The sequence below is a fragment of the Staurois parvus genome, unplaced genomic scaffold, assembly GCF_062004578.1.
Source record: "Staurois parvus isolate SC_StPar_1 unplaced genomic scaffold, SC_StPar_1.0 ptg000609l, whole genome shotgun sequence".
NCBI classification, from domain to species: Eukaryota; Metazoa; Chordata; class Amphibia; order Anura; family Ranidae; genus Staurois; species Staurois parvus.
The window spans coordinates 888,458-906,801 of record NW_028318405.1 but is presented as its reverse complement, the minus strand read 5'-3'; the positions used below and the strand labels follow the sequence as shown (position 1 = coordinate 906,801).

The following is an 18,344-nucleotide window of genomic DNA, read 5'->3' as shown; positions in this document are numbered from 1 at the left end:
TGTCAGCTTCTTCATCAGACCACTGCTGCTGGACGCCACCAGTGTGGAACTGGGAGACCAGGCCCCCACAGCAGCCTTGGCTCCTAGATAGTATTCTACCCTCTCCGCCAGCCTCCGGGACCTTTGAAGGACAATGTCCATCCTGAGATACATGCCTTTTCTCCATTGTTATCTAGTGAGTTACCTTAGTTACCTTGCTCAATAAAATAACCTTTTAATACTTCACTTCGTTTGGCGCCCCTCATCTCGTTTTCTTTCAGGCTCTCAGCATCATGCTCCTGCCCCCTCTACAGCCTGGTATTCCAGTGAGCACTGGAGGGGCAGAGCAGAGAATTAGTGACTGACAGTCACTGCTCTCTGCTCAGTGAAGCCCAAGAACTGAGTGATTAGTGGTCATGTGGGGGTGATGGGGTACAGATGCAGCAGAGGATCAATGCTGTATCCACCTAGATGAGCGTGAATGTTTGTTTTCTTCAAAACCCATAATTATCTTTTAAAGGTACTGGGTCAGACTTTTTTTTTTGGCCTCATCATCTCATCAGACTGGACCACCATCAGTTTCCCAAACTATTTTGCACAATTTGCTACCCATGTTTGTGAACCTGGTTTGTATTTTCATTTTCTCTAAAAGGACTTACAGTTAGGAAATTTCAGATTTTGAGGTTTGTCGATTCTTAAACAGGTTTTTAAGTTCACTCATCTCCAGTGAGGTGCAGTTTCCATCTCTGAGATTTCCATGATGACATCTTTTGGCGAAGAAAAGGTAAATCTTTTGTACAGAGGATTGAGAAGCAAATGAGGCAAGTACAGCATGTGACAAGAAGTTAACATGGCTGAATAAATTACTACAGTATATAATTAAGGGAATTCAGAAAAAATGGAATGTCATTGTATATTTTTATAAAATGACAATAAACTCTGATCTGTTATCTTACGTTTACATTTTCTCTTTGCATTTTGTAATTTTATATGCTATTAAATATGAAGGAAAGAACACTCTTAAAGTGTTTCTAAAGACCAAGATTTTTTTTTATTTTTTTAATTTAGCTTTAATGTTTTAACTATCTAACTCTTGTTTTGGAGATTTCTTAACTTCCTGTCCTAGAGACCTTCATTATGAAGGTCCTTGCTACCTGTGACTATGAGTGCAGCCTTGTGCTGCCATCTGTTGGCATTTAACAAAACTAGTCCCCAAACTTTTTGATACCACCTCTTAGAAGCATCCAGCCCAGAATCCACACACCCTGCTCATACATCACCACAACACTACCTTCAAGCAATAAAAACCTGAAAAGGGTTCTATCCTATTCCTAAGCCATCCAAGCCTTAAAAATATATATTCTTGAACCCTAAATATTTATGGAATGTTAATTACATGCAAAATATTATGTATTGCTTGTATGATAGCCCTTTTCACCTCTTGGTTCCTCAAGCTGTAGATAAGAGGGTTCAACATTGGGGTCATTACTGAATAAAAGACAGAGGCCACTTTGTTTTGTTTTTCTAGGTCACTGGAAGGTAAGTGCAAATAAGTAAAGAAAACTGAAACATAGAAGATGCTGGTGCACAGAAGATGGGAAGAACAAGTACTGAAAGCTTTCTGTCGTCCCTCAGAAGATTTGATATGTAATATGGTGGTAAAAATAAGAGCGTATGAGACCAGGATTGCTGACAGTGAATAAAGACCATAAGAACCAATAAAGAGAATGGTCAACATGTTGCAAAGAAGTGTTTTGGAGCAAGACAACCTGAGTAAGGGAGGGACGTCACAGTAGAAATGGTCTATAAGATTCAAACTACAGTACTGGAGACTGAACAAGCAGCTGGTCTGCACAGCTGACTGAAAGAAGCCCATGGAGAATGATAGACTGACAAGAGAAAAACATTTTCTTTTGGTCATGATGGAAACGTAGTGAAGAGGGTGGCAGATAGCAGAGTAGCGGTCGTATGACATACCAGAGAGTAGGAGAACCTCAGTTCCTGCAAGGGCAGCAAAAAAGAAAAATTGGATGGCGCAACCATTAAACGAGATGGTCTTCCTGATGGATGGAAGGTCAGACAACATTTTCGGAGTGATAGCTGTAGAGTAGATGAGGTCAACAGCTGAAAGGAAACTCAATAAATAATACATTGGAGTGTGGAGGTTGGAGGCAACAAGGACAAGAATAATTAAGCCAATGTTACTGACTATGGTCACAAGGTACACCACCAAGAAAAAAGCGAAGAGGAACGGGATGAGTTTATCATTATCGGTTAGTCCAGAAAATATAAACACTGCCACCTGTGTGTTGTTTTCCGTAGCCATTGAGCTCTTCCTTTAGGGAAAAAATAATGGATTTTCTTTTCAGTGGTTTACTGTGGTTTATGCCGAGAGGAATGTGTAGGCTCTCATAGCTAAGTTCCTTAAAAGAACAATCAGCTAGGTGACTGTAGCTTCATTACCTTCTCAGTCAGTAGAATAAAATAAAAATCTCTGGTCAGTATACATCATAACATTTTGAAGACATCAAATCCTCATGGCCAGAGGTTGGAGGCAACAAGGAGAAGAATAATTAAGCCAATGTTTCCGACTATGGTCCCAAGGTACACCACCAAGAAAAAGCGAAGAGGAACGGGATTAGTTTATCATTATCAGTTAGTCCAGAAAACTCAAAAAGCGTCACTTGTGTGTTTTTTCCCATAGCCACTGACTTCTTCCTACACATATAAGAAAATAATCTAAATTACAGATTTGAATATTTTAAAGAAACTTATGTTGGGAAAAACACATAGCCTATCATAGCTAACTTCCTTTGGAAAAAAAATCATCTGGCTTCATTACCTTCTGGGTCAGAACCAGGGGAGGACTGACAACTCATGGGGCCCCCGGGCAATAGGGGATCATGGGGCCCCTGTGTCCTTGACCAAACTCAAAAAAGCCTATGAAAAAGGTACCAGGGGCATCTCATGGGGCCCCCTACTGACCCTGGGCCCTCGGGCAGTGCCCGAGTTTCCAAATGGTCAGTCCACCCCTGGTCAGAACAAATTGACCTATTGAAAGTCCTGGATCCTCAAAATAACCAGTGAAACTTTTCATTTCTCAATTTCACTTGTTGTGCTTCTTGGGCAAAATGTATAAAAGGAGTTGAGATCCTTCACATAAATTGTGAACATTAATTTCAATTTTCCAGTCATGTGTAGATGAGACAGGTGACCAGGAATCTGCTTTCCACATGTTTGGATAATTGAAGTGAATGTTCACATTTTCACATCCTTTAGTAAACTATCCCAAGGTATATGACTGAAAAACAAACTGTGTTTCCCATTTGAATGTTGGGGTGCCATTAACAAATTACAGAATTGCCTGGAAAGACGTTTGCAATTTCCTCACCTCAATTACACAGACACCACTAACCATTAATCTTCACCATGCTCTCCTTGGAGTGGACCTAAAGGATCTGCCCCATGACATACAACCATTTACAAGTCATAGCTTTATAGCAAGGACATGGAAAAATCCGCAATCACTCCAACCTTCAGGGTATTATTTAGATCCTTGATGACCACATTCCACTGGAATATTTCTTTGCTAAAGCTAATCTCCAAATTTTCTTCCTCAATGGAGTCCACGGATCATAGATGATAGGAACTCTCGACTCTCGCAAATTCACATTTGTTATAGACTCTAGTTCCCTCTTTTCCATGTACTGGAGAGGAAGGTAGTGCTGCTCTAGGTAGGTTCTCTAGTCCAACAACCCACACTCCTTCAATGTGTGTGCCGGCCCGGGTTTGCACACTTGTGCTAGTGGTCAAAGGACGATCCAGAAAAGTTGCACTGAAAAACAACATACAATACACCAGTGGGGGAGAAAGGTTCACACATTTCTCGCTAGCCTCAGCACTTGGGTTATGATTAAGCACTGAGGTTAGCAAGAAGCGCTTGAACCTTTCTTCCACATTGGTGTATTGGATGCTGTTTTGTATGCTGTCTTTAGTACAATAAAGTGGGCGTGTGTTTCAGTGCAGCTTTTCCATATCTTCTGTGAGAGGAGTGACTTTGGGTTGGTCGGCCCATGGAACACAGCTCACTTTGGAGGGGTGGGGAGACCCCTGTCTCAGCTCCCCATATCCCTCTTATGTGTAAGTCACCCTGTGCTTGTTAGGGGTACAGGGTGAAATGTTCTAATATTGGTGTGGGGGTTGTTCATTGTTTACTGCCATGTGGTCCCATTGTTCTATTGTGGAGCAAACTATTATGGGATGTATGTTTGTATATTGGCTTGGTGGGGGTGTTTCCAGCAGCCCTCCTGATGGGACTGTTGGTGTGTGTCTCTTGTTACTAAGTATAGATTGCCCCGCCCTGTGTCATTATGCAGGGAAGGGGGATTTGTCCCCTGAGTGTATAAAAAGCCAGTTCGAGTTTCAAATAAAGAGTTCCATGTTTATACAGACTGGTGTCTTGTAGTCTTGTGTTGTCAGCGGTGGTGTCCGTAGATCTGTGTTAGGACAGGGAAGTGGGAGTCTAACGGAAATACCCTAGTGCAGTCAGGGTCCGTTATCTTTACATCTTCCTTTTACCACTTCCACCTACAGGACTTTACCCTCCTAACTAACAAAACCGAATAAAGATCTTAGGGAAACCCATAGATACAATGCTATGCTGTGACTTCTTGACGATATGTTCATTGTGCAGTTCTGTATAAGTTCATACAGTACTTTTCAAAATAAAAAGATTTAAAGTGGGAAAAAATGGAATTGCAATGCACCACAATGCCAATCCTGCATTAACAGCCTAAATCTTTTTCAAAATGGCAGCTGCTTGTACACAGAAACCATCGCTCTGTTGCATGAATGTGAACAAAATGGGTAAAGGATGATTTCAGCTCCTGTTCTCCACCTATAGAGAACTCGTCAGACGTGTTTTGCCCTTTTCGGGGCAATCTGCAGCAAGGAGCGAAGGTGATTATATAGCATCATAAGCCAATAACAAACAGAATTCAGATGATTGGATGTGAGCAAAACAGCTCCGCGTGTTGCTTGGAGGACAAGCCTGAAGGAATGACAATAGTTTGCTAAGTCAATAGAATCACAACTTCTCACTTCTGCTGCGAGGAAATTCACCCAATGTTTATAATCCCATTAGCAAGCAGTTTGCTTTGTGGTCTTGTGGTGGCTCTGCCAAGCCATTTTCATACAGTACACACTGGGCGGATTTACTAAAATTGGAGATTGCAAAATCTGGTGCAGCTCTTCATAGAAACCAATCAGCTTCCAGTTCTTTTTGGCAAAGCTTAATTGAACAAGTTGAAGTTAGAAGCTTATTGGCTACCATGCACAGCTGCACCAGATTTTTCACTCTCCAGTTTTAGTAAATCAACCCAGTGTGTACTGTATGAAAATGGCTTGGCAGAACACTTCTTGCCAATGGAATTATAAACATTGGGTGAATTTCCTGGCAGAAGAAGCGAGAAGTCTACTTGAAAACCTGGACCCTATGGAATATGTTCACATACTCGGAAGAGGGTAAGGCTCTTTTTGAAGTAAGTCCCATGGAATCGTAGGCATTATCTTTGCCCACCTCAGGGCCATATTACCTCCCTATTCATCATTTCCCCCCCTCCACCCTCTTTTTTTCTCTCCCCCCACCCCTCAAATATTTCCCCTTACTTTTCCTTCTTCTCTTTCTAATATCTAGCTATGAATGAAAACTATGCTGGGTTTCCTCCCAGTCACGGATGGGTGCAGACTCAATGGTTTAACTAAAACATAAAGTGTAGCCCCAAACATATCATAATGAAACTGAAATGTATCAAAACAAATATATGTCCGTGATAACAAAATCGCTTGTTTCCAATCATCTCATTTGCAACACATTCAATCTGAAATCATTAAATCGTTCTTCAAAAGAGATTAAATTGTCTATACTGTATATCTCCAGGCTTATTGCAACAAACATGGAGTTACATATCTCTAAATCTGATTTTTATTTATTTTTTATATGGTAAAAAGCCCCATATCAAAAATGATTTTCAGGCCAATACTTCAACTTTAACACATAATAAGTGCTTACTAAAAATATGCTGTATTTTCTCTCAAGTAGCATTTTTGAAAATAGTGTAGTGGCCGGCGTATCTTGATGAATAGTGTCTTCATTTTGTTTCAATACTGAACAGTTAAAGTCTGGTTACCATTCGATATGCCACTACGGCACCTCAGCAGTATTCACACCAGTCTGATGTACGGGATCTATTCAATGGCAATCTGGAACCCTTTTTTTATAATGTATCACTTTAGCTTGGGAACAATTTTCTTCCTTCCCAGAGCATATTATCAATTATTGTCTTCAAAAAACAAGGCAGTTACTAACAGGTTTCTGATGAATTAATTTAATGAAGCAAAAGGGAATACAACATTACTCTTGACATTTCTCTTCAGCTAGGTTGAAGTCATGCCTCTGTCTTCTTGATCTTATCTTTGTAATAATAATTATGCTCTTCTGAACCTTATTTACCGGCCTCTTTCAGATTTGTCCCTAGTATTAAAATGTGAAAACAATGATGCAGCTCCATTTCAGGGGCGGACTGACCATTTGGAAATTCGGGCACTGCCCGAGGGCCCGGGGTCAGTAGGGGGCCCCATGAGATGCCCCTGGTACCTTTTTCATAGGCTTTTTTGAGTTTGGGCAAGGACACAGGGGCCCCATGATCCCCTATTGCCTGGGGGCCCCATGAGTTGTCAGTCTGCCCCTGCTCCATTTATATATGCATAATTACTAATCAGTGACATTTAACAAAGCAAAACACTAGAACAGCCTTTCTCAGCCAGGGGCGCCTTGAGGTTTCTTCAGGGGCGCCATGGCAAAATGTCTAAAATTTGCCCAAAACTTGTATACAAGCCAGCGGGTGGAACAAGCCCGCCTTTTAGTTACACAAAGTTGAATGTTTTTATTGTGCACCATTTACGACCTTCCAGCCTCCGGCATCCTGACAACCAATGACATCATCACTTGATAAAGAAGATGTCAGCTGCCTTCACTGCATCCTAGTTTGACCCTCCCCCGCCCCTCTCCATCAGTGCTGGAGTCACATTAGCCCAGTGATGGGGGAAAACTGAGGGAGAAGAGAAACACTGGAATAGTAGTCAGTACCAGTGTGCAAAAGTCTATTTGCTTTGGAAGAATAAATCCCCTCTAATGTTGGGTGTCCTACATGTGTGGGTGTCGCTGCGTTATATAAAACTATTAGAATAGTTTTTCACAATTTTAGAATGGGGTGCCCTTTTAAAATTATGGACAGTCCCAAAGCACCCTTTAAAATGATGGACAGTCTTGAGGCACCCCATTCTAAAATGGGGCGCCTCAAGACTTTCCATAATTTTAAAGGGTGCCTTGATTGAAAAAAGGTTGAGAAACACTGCACTAGAAAGCAGTATTATTTTCACGGACAGCAACATTGTACTCTAGCATTACATATTTTTGGCGTGTCATTGATTTTCTAATTTTTACATTTATCTTGAGCAGAGCAGAGTTCCGGTCTCCCCCCAAAAATTAAAAGATAACAGCTGCAAATTAGGACATTTAGCTGTCCCAGGATCCAGCGATGTTCCCACCCGAGCTGATTTCCTATATTGGATTCGGGTGCAGGCACCAGCATCTTAACTAAGGGAAACCAGCAGTAAAGCCTTCCAGCTGCAAAGCCGGTTTTCTACAACACATGCCCGAGTAGCGCTGTGCTTTGTGATTGGTCCTGCAGTCTTCTGGGACCAGTGATGAGTCCCAGGAGGCTGTGGAGTGAAGAAGGAGGGGCTGGAGAAGGCTGCTGCAAACCTAGCTGGAAGTAGGAGTGGGTACCTGCCAAAACCAGGTACCCACTCCCCCTTCCCCCCAGAAAAGTGCTACATGTGTCAGTGGAGGGTGGGAGAATACCAACAGCAGCGGCCCAATCTGATTTATTTCAACTTTTTTATCAAGTGGACTAAGCCTGAATTGCATGGTAGAAGTAACAATTATAGGAATATTTACTCTAAAAAAAATAAAGCTAAAGCCCTCAACATACAGTGGGGCAAAAAAGTATTTAGTCAGCCACCAATTGTGCAAGTTCTCCCACTTACAAAGATGAGAGAGGCCTGTAATTGGCATCATAGGTAGACCTCAACTATGAGAGACAAAATGAGAAAACAAATCCAGAAAATCACATTGGCTGATTTGGAAAGAATTTATTTGCAAATTATGGTGGAAAAGAAGTATTTGTTCACCTACAAACAAGCAAGATTTCTGGCTCTCACAGACCTGTACCTTCTTCTTTAAGAGGCTCCTCTGTCCTGCACTCATTACCTGTATCAATGGCACCTGTTTGAACTTGTTATCAGTATAAAAGACACCTGTCCACAACCTCAAACAGTCACACTCCAAACTCCACTATGGTGAAGACCAAAGAGCTGTCGAAGGACACCAGAAACAAAATTGTAGACCTGCACCAGGCTGGGAAGACTGAGTCTGCAATAGGCAAGCAGCTTGGTGTGAACAAATCAACTGTGGGAGCAATAATTAGAAAATGGAAGACATACAAGACCACTGATAATCTCCATCGATCTGGGGCTCCACGCAAGATCTCACCCCATGGGGTCAAAATGATCACAAGAACGGTGAGCAAAAATCCCAGGACCATACGGGGGGACCTAGTGAATGACCTGCAGAGAGCTGGGACCAACGTAACAAAGGCTACCATCAGTAACACACTACGCCGCCAGGGACTCAGATCCTGCAGTGCCAGACGTGTCCCCCTGCTTAAGCCAGTACATGTCCGGCATTTGGATGATCCAGAAGAGGAGAATGTCATATGGTCAGATGAAACCAAAATTGAACTGTTTGGTAGAAACACAACTTGTTGTGTTTGGAGGAGAGAGAATGCTGAGTTGCATCCAAAGAACACCATACCTACTGTGAAGCATGGGGGTGGCAACATCATGCTTTGGGGCTGTTTCTCCGCAAAGGGACCAGGACGACTGATCCATGTACAGGACAGAATGAATGGGGCCATGTATCATGAGATTTTGAGTGCAAACCTCCTTCCATCAGCAAGTGCATTGAAGATGAAACGTGGCTGGGTCTTCCAACATGACAATGATCCCAAACATAACGCCCGGGCAACCAAGGAGTGGCTTCGTAAGAAGCATTTCAAGGTCCTGGAGTGGCCTAGCCAGTCTCCACATCTCAACCCCATAGAAAACCTTTGGAGGGAGTTGAAAGTCCATGTTGCCCAGCGACAGCCCCAAAACATCACTGCTCTAGAGGAGATCTGCATGGAGGATGGGCCAACATACCAGCAACAGTGTGTGCCAACCTTGTGAAGACTTACAGGAAACGTTTGACCTCTGTCATTGCCAACAAAGGATATATAACAAAGTATTGAGATGAACTTTTGATATTCACCGAATACTTATTTTCCACCATAATTTGCAAATAAATTCTTTCCAGATCAGCCAATGTGATTGTCTGGATTTGTTTTCTCATTTTGTCTCTCATAGTTGAGGTCTCCCTATGATGCCAATTACAGGCCTCTCTCATCTTTTTAAGTGGGAGAACTTGCACAATTGGTGGCTGACTAAATACTTTTTTGCCCCACTGTGTATATATATATATATATATATATATATATATAATTTTTTTTTTTTAGATTAAAAAACAACACTGTTTTATTTATATTACTCTAAAGAATTAAGAAAATAGAGGAATGACAGAACTCACATTTTCATTGTAGAATGTAATATCAGGGTTTTTAGATGTGAACACTCAGCAGCTGATAGCATAGCTCCTCTTTTCCTTGACCTGTGAAAAACAACTTGATATCAGAATACCACTGCCCCACTGTACATACAAATTGGCCAGTGGCAAAACAGTACTTTTTTTTAAATGAATAATTTCATTTTATATCGATCATTAAACGCAATTTTATTTACAAATTGGATGTTCAATTGTTGCTATCCTGTTGTTCATCCAGGAGATTTTGGTACCATTAAAACGTAAGCTAAAACCATCAGAGATGATGCCAGATCTTTAATAAGAATAAACATGCTTTCCCTAACCTCAATGTCAGGGCTCCCAGGTGTGACCAGAGGTGTGTGGCTGACGCAGGGAAACGCAGACCTCAGATATGTTATAAACAATATAATTTATTAACACTAACAATACAAACATAAACGCAGTGCAATACTAAAACATAATACAGTGCAACCAAACCAAACCAAACCAAACCAACCACCCACAGATAACAGTACATACAAGCAAGCGTCGTCAGGCAGGCCGGGTCAATATCAATAGGGCAGGTAGGTACAGGGGGAGCAAGCGGAGATTGGTCGGGGTCACAGGCCAGGTTCAGCAGGTAGCAAGCAGCGTAGTACAGAGGGTCAGGCAGAGGGATGGTCAGGGTCACAAGCCAGGGATCAGAACAGGTAGCAAGCAGCGTGGTACAGAGGGTCAGGCAGAGGGATGGTCAGGAGCGAGCCGGGATCAGAGCAGGAGAAGTCAGAAGCGGTTCAGAAACAGGATGAAGGACAGAAACAGGATACAGGGCCCAGGACAAACACAACACCAAGGCAGAGTCTGTGGGTCTGGCCATCCCTTAAATACCCCAGCATAATCAGTTCCAGGTGTTAGCTGGCTGCAAAGTTGAGTCTCTGATTGCTGGGAGCATCCGCTGGCCAGCCCTGGTACTGCAGATCAAAAGGCAGGTGAGTCCCACCATTGCTGGCCAGTCCATTCCTGACACTCACAATGGAAGAGCATTAGGCATTTGAAGAATAGTAAATCAACCTATACCAGGATACTGGGTGATCCTACCAAATGTATAGAAGAGGAGATTTGGAATCTTACAAGGATAGTGGCTTTAATCACAACTTTTGGAGTCTGCTCCAAGATATTAATTGTGGTAGCTCTCTCTCTTTCTTAATCTGGTGTGTCAGTGGGGCTTTAGGCTCTTAAAAGGTCACAGCAGAGTACAGAGGACCCATTTTAACTAGCGACTCCTTAAGTGGTAGCACTACAAAATATTAATCCATTGGTTTTTTTGCTCCATTTCCCAGCTCCAATGGGAAAAATGATTTTTGGAGGACCATGTACCTTAAAACAAGGTTGAGGTTAGTGTGGTATGGAACTCAGAGTCAGTCTATCTTCTTTGTGCTTTATCCCCTCCCTAGTAGTGTATAACAGTCTTCTCTAGTCCAGGATTTAATGGCATTTAGTAGCATGGACAGTACATGTGACTGAGACTTCCTCTCCCTTCACTTCCTCCTTCTGGGGCTTCCAAGCCAATAATCAAGGGCAGTAAGTGCATACATAATATATTTACAGGCAGTTAAAAATTTCAGACAGTAAAAGGAAGCAGATCGCTACAACAGTTTTTGACAAATCCTATTTTTTAAAGGAAATTTAATGGAAGAGGTGGGGATAGCTGTGACATCATTGCCTAATAATGGCCATGGCCATAATTGGCCAACATTCTTGCCTAAATGTGGCCATATATAGGCAATAATGTCATCCTTTATCCCCTCCTCTTTGCTTAAGTGCCTAGGGATCCCCAACTATGTAAGGAATGGTCCTATTGATGTCAGTGGTTGGTAAGGACGCAGCAGGTGATCAGTCAAGCAACACAATGAGTGGAGTCAATGAAAGGCACGATCAGGACGTAAACTGGGCACATTGTTTAGATGCTGACAACAGTTCCAAAGACCTTAAGGGGACAATACAAGTGAATATCTGAATATCTTTTGAAAAGGGGCTGAAACTCTGATGAAACTCTGGTGAAACTCTGGTGCATCGTGATGAACAGTTTGTTTCAAAACTGAACAATAACTAATCTATGTCCGGTTACCATTTTGCTATGCCATTTTCTCACCTCTCCCGAATTCCCATCTATCTGATGCTGTAGATCTGTTCATGAAAATCCAGAAACTTTTTATAATGTATTGCTTAAGCATGGGAGAAATTCTCATCCACCAGAATGTATCATTATTTTCATCAACAGACTTAATGGTTTCTTGTGGATTCATTTAATGTGGCATTAAGGAATGCATCCATTTGTTTGGGTTTCATGTGTTAACCCCTCATTTATGAGCAGCGTGAGGAATTATTTTTAAAGTAAACTCAGATTTGGTAAAGATATATGCCCCCCCTCCCCACACCTTCTGATAGAAACATGGAAGTCTGATGAGAGTCCTGTGTCCACTTTAAACCCACTTTTCCACAGGCAGGGACTCTCACTATCACAATACTGTATATATATATATATATATATATATACACACACACAGGTGTACCTTGGTTTACGAATGCCTCGATTAACGTAATTTTCGGGTTATGAATAAAAATCCATTGACAATAATGCCTCGGTTTCCGAATTTTTTTCGCAATACGAACGGATTCATTGGTTTTCAATGCATTTACAAATTTCTTTTTTAATCATGTCCCTGTACAGTATTTATGCCTTTAAAGTGCACTTCATAAAGAGTTTTGAACAGATAAAATACTTTTGTTTTACTTTTTTCTGACCTCCGGAACGTATTAATTGGTTTTCAATGCATTTACATATTTTTTTTTTTATCATATCTCTGTACAGTACTATGTCTTTAAAGTGCACTTTATAAAGAGTTTTGACCAGATAAGACTTTTTTTTTACTTTTTTCTGACCACCGGAAGGGATTATTTGGTTTTCAATGCATTTACAAATTATTTTTCATCATGTCTCTATACAGTATTTATGCCTTTAAAGTGCACTTTATAAAGAGTTTTGACCAGATAAGACTTTTTTTTTACTTTTTTCTGACCTCCGAAACGGATTCATTGGTTTTCAATGCATTTATGAATTAATTTTTAATCATGTCCTTGTACAGTATTTATGCCTTTAAAGTGCACTTTGAAAGAGTTTTGAACAGATAAAAGAATTTTTCTTTACTTTTTTCTGACCTCCGGAACTGATCAATTGGTTTTGAATGCATTTACAATTTTTTTTTAATCATGTCCCTGTAAAGTATTTATGCCTTTAAAGTGCACTGTTTAAAGAGTTTTGAACAGATAAGACTTTTTTTTACTTTTTTCTGACCTCTGGAACGGATTAATTGGTTTTCAATGCATTTCTATGGGAAGTCACACAGAACGCATTAAATTCGTAAACCGAGGTACGTATATATATATATATATTTATTATAGTAAGGGCACTGAAGACATAGCTACAGGGAGAAAACCTATGGCCATAGTCACAATCAAAAAGTTAAGTGTAAAATCTTATGCCCAAGGATGGTGTTAAAGAAAAGGTAAAGGTCCTGCATGTGGATATAGTAGGTTGTAAACGTAGCTAATGTGTGGTCTTACTTCTAATCCACCTCTTCTTTCTCTTCCTGCACCATCTACTCCTTCACCTCCCCCTTCATCTCCTGCTTCTCCTGCTCATCACTTCCACCTCCTATTCTATTTTCTCCAATCCATACCATTGTCAACATGACCAATCCTGCCCTCCATCTTCATTTCTTGATTTTTTATTTTTTAGTAGTCTTGTTAGGGCAAATCCTGTCCTACATGGTCAGTTGTCATTTACACAGGTATCCCTACTGGAAGACTTCTTCTAAAATCCAGTTTCAGTGACAACCATAACATTTTGGAATCCCTATCAATTTCTTTCATAGTGACATTGCTTTCCAGGACACATGGAGCTGTTCTTCCCAGGGGACACAGACAGCAATGAAAACCTGACATGGGTTCTATTGTTTTCCCATGGCATAGAAAACTAAATATACTGTATAAAGTATATACCCCTCAGCTCACAACATCACTCATTTACTGACCGACATATCAGTCTAGATGTCACACCACTTCCTCAAACTCGATCTATCCAAAACCAAGGTCATAAAATTTCCTCCCTTCCCCTGACTTCTCCGTCAAAATCAACGGCTCAACTATCAACCCGTTTCCGCATGCCAGGGTGCTCGGTGTAATCCTGCACTCAGAACTCTCTTTTTAGTCCCACATCCAATCACTTTCTAAAGCTTTTTTGTCATTGGCTTCCTAACCAATGACACCACAAATCTCCTATTCCGCTCCCAGGTTATCTCTCACCTCACCTACCGCAACTCCCTCATTGGCTTACCTTTGCATAGGCTACCCACCCTTCAGTGTACAACGAATGCTACCGCCAGGCTCATCCACCTTACCAACCATTCAGTGCCTGCTACCCCTCTCTGCCATACCAACCATTCAGTGCCTGCTACCCCTCTCTGTCATACCAACCATCCAGTGCCTGCTACCCCTCTCTGTCATACCAACCATTCAGTGCCTGCTACCCCTCTCTGTCATACCAACCATTAAGTGCCTGCTAACCCTCTCTGTCATACCAACCGTTCAGTGCCTGCTACCCCTCTCTGCCATACCAACCATCAGTGCCTGCTACCCCTCTCTGCCATACCAACCATTCAGTGCCTGCTACCCCTCTCTGCCATATTAACCGCTCAGTGCCTGCTACCCCTCTCTGTCATACCAACCGTTCAGTGCCTGCTACCCCTTTCTGCCATACCAACCATCAGTGCCTGCTACCCCTCTCTGCCATACCAACCGTTCAGTGCCTGCTACCCCTCTCTGCCATATTAACCGCTCAGTGCCTGCTACCCCTCTCTGCCATATTAACTGCTCAGTGCCTGCGAACCCTCTCTGTCATACCAACCGGTCAGTGCCTGCGAACCCTCTCTGCCATATTAACTGCTCAGTGCCTGCTACCCCTCTCTGCCATAACAACTGCTCAGTGCCTGCGACCCCTCTCTGCCAATTTCTCCACTGGCTGCCACTCACCCAACTAATCAAATTAAAAATACTAACAACAACTTACAAAGCCATCCACAACTCGGCCCCCAGCTACATCACCAACCTAGGCTCAAAATACACACCTAATTATTTTTTTTGTTCGTCCCAAGACCTCCTGCTCTCTAGTTTCCTTATCACCTCCTCCCATACTTTCCTCCCAGACTTCTCCCAAGCCACTCCCATCCTCTGGAACTCCCGACCCCAATCAGTCCGGCTATCTCCTAATCTGTTCGCTTTTAGAAGATCCCTGAAAATGTTTCTCTTTAGAGAAGCCTATCCTACCTCCACCTAATAACTGTACTTTTATGTTCTCCATCAGCTCATCCCCCACAATTATTACTTTTTGTATCACTTGGCGCTCCCCTTTTAGATTGTAAGCTCTAATGAGCAAGACCCTCTGATTGCTCCTGTATTGAACTTTAGTGTTTGCCCTTGCGTTGTAAAGCGCTGCATAAACTGTTGGCGCTATATAAATCCTGTATTATAATAATAATATATATTTTAACCGTAAACATTTATAAAATTCGAATTACATGTAAAAGATTATGTATTGCTTGCTTGATGGCCCTTTTTACCTCTTGGTTCCTCAAGCTGTAGATAAGAGGGTTCAACATTGGCGTCATTACTGAATAAAAGACAGAGGCCACTTTGTCTCTTTTGTTCAGGGCACTGGAAGGTGAGCGCAAATAAGTAAAGAAAATCGAAACAAAGAAGATGCTGGCGCACATGAGATGGGACAAGCAAGTGCTGAAAGCTTTCTGTCGTCCTTTAGAAGATTTTATACGTAATATGGTGGTAAAGATTAAAACATAAGAGACCAGGATTGTTAAAAGTGAAGAAAGACAATAACAACCAACAGAGAGAATAGTTAACACGTTGCAAAGAAGTGTATTAGAGCAAGACAATTGGAGTAAGGGAGGGACGTCACAGTAGAAATGGTCTATAAGATTCGGTCCACAGTACTGGAGACTGAACAAGCAGCTGGTCTGCACAAGTGACTGGAAGAAGCCCATGGAGAACGACAGACTGACAAGAGACAAACAGTTGCTTTTGGTCATGATGGAAACATAATGAAGAGGGTGGCAGATAGCGGCATAGCGGTCATACGACATAATGGAGAGTAGGACAACCTCGGTTCCTGCTAGACCAGCAAACAAGAAAAATTGGACGGTACAACCATTAAACGAGATGGTCTTCTTGATGGATGGAAGGTCAGACAACATTTTCGGAGTGATAGCTGTAGAGTAGAAGAGGTCAACAGTAGAGAGGAAACTCAAGAAGTAATACATTGGAGTGTGGAGGTTGGAGGCAACAAGGACAAGAATAATTAGGCCAATGTTTCCAACTATGCTCACAAGGTACACCACCAAGAAAAAAGTGAAGAGGAACGGGATGAGTTTATCGTTATCGGTTAGTCCAGAAAATACAAACACATCCACCTGTGTGTTGTTTTCCATAGCCATTGAGCTCTTCCGTTAGGGAAAAAATGAACCTAAATGTTGGATAATATGGATATGGATTTTCTTTTCAGTAAACCTATGCCGAGAGGAATGTGTAGGCTCTCATAGCTAAGTTCCTTCAAAAAAAAAGGACAATCAGCTAGCGGGCTGTAGCTTCATTACCTTCTCAGTCAGTAGAATGAAATAAAAATCTCTGGTCATCATAACATTGTGAAGACATCAAATCCTCATGGCCAGGTAACTATAATTTTCAGAAAAAAAGGAAGATCAATGATTGCCATCTTATATCTCTCAGTAAAGGATTTCTTTCTCAATATTTTCAGCATTGCAGCTTTTTTTTTGTTGAGTGAAAAAATAAAAACGGTTGCGTTAGTGTTTTTCAGAATTTAACATCAACTTTCCTACTAGAAAGAAATGATCCGACAGTGCGGCCAGATAAAGATGGAGGCGATAAGAGACTCTATGGCCTTTGATCACCTCTATCATGATGGAGGACTGGAGCAACATCATGACATCACTTCTGGTCAGCGATGGTTGTAAACAAATTTTTTTTTATTTTTTAAAGCAAACGTAAAAAAAAAAAATGATCTGCTGCTTTTAAAGGTGAAGGAGATATGTGGTGTCTTTTTGACCCCAGATCTCTGCTAAAGAGGACCCGTCATGCATATTTACAAGGGATGTTTACTGTATATTCCTCGTAATAGGAATAAAAGTGATACAAAAAGAAAAAATAAAGAAAAAAAAGGGACAGTGTAAAAAAAAAAAAAAACAAAAGAAAAAAAATCATTTTTAAAGCTCCCCCATGCCTCCGTGCTAGCGTGCAGAAGGGAATGCATACGTAAATTGTGCACTCATATGTGCAGTCATTTGTGTTCACAGCACACATGTGAGGTATCGCCGCGAGCCTTAGAGTGAGAGCAAAAATTCTGGCACTAGACCTCTGACTTGCTATATTCCACTTGGAAGAGTTTGTAATAATTTTTTATTCAATAAATTTGGAATATTACTGCACTATGAGCACCTTCCTTTTCGGCTCGCTTTTGAGTTAATGATCCCCAGGACCCCAGTGGAGTTGAGGTTGAAGAGGAGTCTCATGCCCAGAGGAGGGATCCTTTTCCCACGCTGTGTGTCTGGTCTGTCTAAAGGGGGATTCCTGCTGTTTCTTGGATGTAATATACCGTTCAACATATTGCGATTTGTCTATGCGCATCTGGTGAGTGCGCATTTTTATCAATTTCCTGCACGGATAAAGCTACACGGAATAATTTGACACAATCTGTGCAACAGGACCACCCAATTGTGTCATGCCTGCACCACCTTATAAACACTCCTTGCTTTAAAACTTTCACAGTTGCACTAATTTCTTTTTACGGCGCCATTCATAGTGCTTCATCCACATATATTTTATCACGAATAATGATCTATTAATTATATTTTATTATTATTAATATTTAATATTTATTTCAACGTTTATCATATTTCAGCGCTGCACTGTTTTCTGTTTATATATTGTGATTTGTTTTTTAATAATTCATTAAAATGTATTTTTCCCCAAAAATTGCATTTGAAAAAACGCTACTCAAATACCATGTGACATAAAAATTGAAATGATCGCCATTTCCTTCTCTAGGGTCTTGGCTAAAAAATATATGTACAATTTTGGGGGTTATGAGTAACTTTCTATAAAAAATTATGGATTTAAACAAAATGGCCCAGAAAATGGTTGGTCCTGAGAGCTGCAACACATCAGCGCTGTTTGAGTATCAAAGTTTAATTTTGTTCTAAATGATAAAAGTCTCTGAATATATACAGTCAGGTCCATAAATATTAGGACATCGACACAATTCTAACATTTTTGGCTCTATACACCACCACAATGGATTTGAAATGAAACGAACAAGATGTGCTTTAACTGCAGAATGTCAGCATTAATTTGAGGGTATTTACATCCAAATCAGGTGAACGGTGTAGGAATTACAACAGTTTGCATATGTGCCTCCCACTTGTTAAGGGACCAAAAGTAATGGGACAATTGGCTTCTCAGCTGTTCCATGGCCAGGTGT

At 41.2% G+C, this 18,344-nt stretch overlaps 2 protein-coding genes across 2 annotated transcripts; both read right to left on the bottom strand.

Moving 5' to 3' along the window:
- Nucleotides 1-1,057: 1,057 nt before the first annotated feature.
- LOC149449643 (olfactory receptor 5AP2-like) lies at nucleotides 1,058-2,305 on the bottom strand. Its single transcript, XM_089693006.1, has 2 exons — nucleotides 1,397-2,305; nucleotides 1,058-1,096 (listed from the first exon to the last, which is right to left on the bottom strand). The coding sequence occupies exons 1-2, from the start codon at nucleotides 2,303-2,305 to the stop codon at nucleotides 1,058-1,060; spliced, it is 948 nt and encodes a 315-aa protein (XP_089549132.1).
- Nucleotides 2,306-12,395: 10,090 nt separating this feature from the next.
- On the bottom strand, nucleotides 12,396-16,284 carry LOC149449642 (olfactory receptor 5AR1-like). Its single transcript, XM_089693005.1, has 2 exons — nucleotides 15,380-16,284; nucleotides 12,396-12,441 (listed from the first exon to the last, which is right to left on the bottom strand). The coding sequence occupies exons 1-2, from the start codon at nucleotides 16,282-16,284 to the stop codon at nucleotides 12,396-12,398; spliced, it is 951 nt and encodes a 316-aa protein (XP_089549131.1).
- Nucleotides 16,285-18,344: the final 2,060 nt, after the last annotated feature.